Here is a 4648-nt window from a genome sequence, read left to right on the forward strand (position 1 = left end):
CTACAACATTTTCTCCTCTCTCTCCCACGGAACCGGATCCTGCTCCTCCTCGACGTGCGTATTCCTGCGCCCTGTCCAAAAGTGCTCCACATCTGGGAACGTCTTCTCCTTCTCTCCTGCGAGACCGCGTTGGCGACGGCGTTGGCCCCCACTTCTGCTCCGTTGCCCTCCGTTTTGGGACATTTGTTACTGGGAAGCTGCTTGGAGCCTCTGCAGGTCGCGATGAACCAGATGGTGACGAGTCCTTGGCGCACGTCGTCGTACATGGTCATTAGGATCACCGGAGAGAGCGAGCTGCATGCGTAAAGGAGGACTTGCGCAAAGATGATCAAGCTCACGGGTGGTTTGTTGTACCCGAGCCTGATCCAGGTGAATGTGCCCCACTCTGGGAGCAACATGAGCCCCAGCGCGCCGCTCAGACACAGTAAAACCAGCGTGACTTTGCTCTGGTGCTGCGCGGCTGGGCGCGTGGTTCACCGCGGTGTGCAGCGCTTTGGTGTAGTACGCGAGCGTAAAAATGACCGGCACCACAAAGGTTGCAGTTGGGTAAATCTTGTAGAACACACGCATGAAGTCAGACGCGCACACTGACATCTCAGAGACGCAAATAGTGTGTCGCGACCGCGCTGCACCAAAGAGGCAAAAAGCATCTGGGGGATCGGAAACATCATGGACACAATCCAAATGAACGCCAGGGCTCCGTGGATCCACGTCGGGCTGTAGAGGGGGCCCGTGGCGGTGCTGGGGACCAAGGTGTGTTTGGCTCTAGTGGTGACCGCGAGGATTAAAGTTTTTGCAACCACACACGAGTGCTGGAACCAGTCCGTGGTGCTGCACACACGAAACTCCCCAGGGTCCAGGTCTGCTTGTAGTAGGTGACAGCGCGCACGGGGGCGCACAGCAGCAGGATCACCAAGTCCGTGGAGGCCAGAGAGGCGAGGAGCGCTTTCACCTCGGAGCCCCTCCCGTTTCTAAAGTCACGGATGAAAATCAACAAAACGAGCAGATTCCCAACCGCTCCGGACACGCAGATCCCGATGAGGATGACGGGCATGGCTGTCCGCGTGTCCTCGCCCTGGAGAAGTTGAACTCCTCCAACGAAATCAAAAAAGGACACATTTGCTGGTCGATCAATATCCATCTCGTCCGCCGAGAAAGTCCGTAAAGTAAATAAATGCGGTCAAAAAAAGAGAAATTTAACGCGCTTTTCTTTCACTTTTTTTTCTCCAGGTGTCCAGGCGCAGGAGATGTCCAGAGCGCGCGGAGCTGAGACGCTGCCGACGACGGGGTCGTGTGATCGCATCAGCGAGTGGGTGAGCAGGATGGCAGGTGGGCTATTTCAAGTGCTGCCATTTAGCATCGTCAACCACTCACGTCACTTGGCTCCGGGTTGCAGCCAGCCCAAATGTGAGCGCAGCGTGATGTGATTTACATTCAGACCCTCAGAGGGATCACTGCTGCTGCTGCGGCGCGTCACAGATACTGCATGTCAAAGTAGCACTGAGTCCTCTGGATGTCAGCTAGTTATCTCTGTAGATTAAAGTGTGACATGTACAAACACAGCTGTCACTTTTACTGCAATCACTGACAAATAAGTGGCACGTTGTGGTGTGAAACGCCTGAATAAATAATCATATCATGCTGCAAAACACTGTAATAGCATGCAACAGGGAAAAACACTCCTTCAGTACATTTCAAAATGCCTTAACATCATCTTAATATATGCAGGCTTTTAAAAATATTCCCTTAAATCTCTGAATTAATCTCCCACATTTCCTTAACTTTGCAAATTGACAGAAATGCCCTTTTAAAACAGTCCAAAGTACACAACATTTAGGGTAAATATTGCTCAACTGAGGATAAAATTCTGTATTTTCTGCCCTTTGAGGTACTTATTAAACATTAAAAGGTGCTTTAAGTACATTTAAAGTGATACTTTTGTAATGTAGAAAGAAGAAAAGACATGTTTTTCTCTCATAAAAGAAATGTTGAACTCATACGCAATAAAAACACACATTCTCTGGCTTCAGTGCACTCAGGAGTTTTGCTGTCACAGCCTGACTTGGTCTCGTATGACCACTAGCTCATCGTATGTCGCTTGTGTTAGTTGTTGTCGCCTGGGTGTTGCACTGTAATTTTGTATATAACCCATGTAATGGTGAGCCAGGAGGCTGTGATCATGTGACCTTTGCGATACAGGTTTGTCCCCGAGTCAGATGAAGTAGTACTGCATGAAGAAGTAGACACGATGGTGGTCGAGTCAAACAAACACAGGACTTTGAGCCAGGAGACTGCTGTTCATGTCCCATGTGAAACCAAAAGTCAGTGCTGAGTTATTTTAAGTTACACATCGCTCTGTCAGTGAACCCCTGTGTCTGCTTATTTTAAAAAAAACCTGTAGGGATAAAAGAAAAAGTTAGGGAAAAGTTATATTTATAATTAATAATAATAATGTTAAAGAATTTCATAATTTCTAAGATCTTTTTTTCAAGTCATTTTCTTTTCTGTTTTTGAGAGGTGACAAAGAAATAATGTCAAAATTAGCAAGTGAGGGTTATTGGTTATGATACAGATAATGATACAGGTAATTTCCCTGTTTTTTGTTTTGTTTTTTTGTTTGTTAAATTTTTTTTGGGGGGGGGCATATTTTCCGGTAACTTTCTTGTAACAATTTGTTAATTTCTTGCTAATTTTAGGACCATCTCTTGCAAGATGATCCTCGCTTTCTTCCAATGTTTTTGAAAGAAATCGAGCTGATTTGCTCAAGCTGCAAAAGGGTTAATGGAATACTACCTTTTATAACTTATTGATTACCAAACAGAAAATAGAGATCCAGCTTTTTCCATCTCCAGTAAACCAAATCTAAAACCTGAACTCGGGGTAATGAATGTAACTAATAGTGGAAACACTGATTTTTCATAATTATTTTTGACAAAGAAGCTGTATTTAATGTGGATTACATCACATCATAGCTAATGTTTCATTAAATAAATATTTAATGAAACATTATGAACCATATTATGTCCCGTTTACTTGTGGAATTGAAATATTTATGTATGAAGTGAAACGACGTGACAATTGAGGCTCATCATCGGTCTCGTACGGTGGCCCTGATGCGTGAGTGCAGGAGGCAGACTGCACCACAGAGCGAGGTGTGTTTACTTGACTTGAAGAGCATCCGGATGATGAAGGGTGAGGGTGGGGGGGTGGAGGGTGAGGTTGGGAGGGGGTTGTATGTGGAGAGGTGAGGGTGCCCACTCAAATGCTGTCACCTCCTCTAAGAGGGCTGGTTGCTAGGAAACCGGAGCCACCATCACAGTATGGGGTTAGGAAGATGTGAGGTGTCATGAAGGAGTGCGAGATACGGACGGGTAGAGAGGCTTTAAAGTGACTCTGGGGCTTCACATGTAATGAATGAACAGTTACGACGGTGTGATTGCGGAGGGAAGAAGGCTCTGGAGGTATTTGGGGGAGATGATATAATAGCACACGCAGGGATGCTGCCCTGGCAGCGTGCAGTAATCAAGGATAATTGATATGTTATGGACTGTGAAGGCTAAGAATATGAGCAGGTCTCAGCTCCCACTGATTTCTGTTCTGGAAAACTGTCACTGTAACACAAATGTAACACAAGAATATGCATTTCTTTCTGCAAAGATGCACTTTCCAGTATTATAAATTCCAGTGGGTCTCCACATGACAAGATCTGCAACATGTTTTCATGAGGCTTGGATTAACAATAATATAAATGACCTGATTTTTACAGCAGTTTTTCATGCAGAGATGCAGCTTCACTGAAACACATAAAAGCAACATCATGAAACATAACAATAATAAAATTAATAACAACAACAACTTTAAAAACAGCAGTTCTGCCAAACACAAGGGAGACAAAATTAGAGTTTAGTTAGGATAAAGTTAAAACAAGAGGACAAAGTAATGCAAGTTGCAGGACGCAAAGTGTCAACATAAATAAATACAAATAAAATCATCAAAAACAACAAAAGCATTAAAATGACAACATCAAATGTAAATGAAATAAAATAAATAAAACACAAATAAAAAGACACATGAATTTAAAAAAAAAGACATTACATAAAAGCAAGTCCAAACACATAGGTTTTTTCAAGATAAGTTTTTGGGCTTTTGCCTTTTTTACAGTACAGCTGAAAAGTGACAGCAAAGGGAGCGAGAGAATGAGAATAACACGCAGCAAAGGGCAGCAGGCTGGAAATGAACCACGGACGGCTGCAAAGGACTCAGCCTATATACTCTACCTGCTGAACTAGAGGTTCCCCCAGACATGGATTTTAATATGTAATTTAAAGTCAAAAACAATAAAACCAATAGAAATTGTATTAATCAATATTTAAGACATGATATGGTGGTGTTACCCCTAATTAAAAGATGTTTAAAAAGATAAGGCTTACATTTCTGTTAACAGCCATGCCTGGAAGTCTGCAAGGCTGTGCAGCTAACGTTACCATGACGATGCTAACATGCTGATGTTAAATACGTATATGCCTATCTTAGTTTAGCATGCTGTCATTTTCTAATATGCACAAAACACAAAGTACAGCTAAGGATGACAGGAGTGACATTAATTTTGCAGATATTTGGTTGTAAAACAAAGTACAGGAAAAATTAA

The 4648-nt window shown here is 43.4% G+C and overlaps 1 protein-coding gene across 1 annotated transcript; it reads right to left on the reverse strand.

Annotated features, from left to right (window-relative positions):
- Positions 1–1141, reverse strand: LOC121953292 (G-protein coupled receptor 151). Its single transcript, XM_042500294.1, is given in 5 exon segments — positions 1–108; positions 111–458; positions 460–612; positions 615–839; positions 842–1141. Coding segments are annotated over 5 exon segments (1134 nt in total).
- Positions 1142–4648: the final 3507 nt, after the last annotated feature.

This window comes from Plectropomus leopardus, chromosome 14 (genome assembly GCF_008729295.1).
Source record: "Plectropomus leopardus isolate mb chromosome 14, YSFRI_Pleo_2.0, whole genome shotgun sequence".
Lineage (NCBI taxonomy): Eukaryota > Metazoa > Chordata > Actinopteri > Perciformes > Serranidae > Plectropomus > Plectropomus leopardus.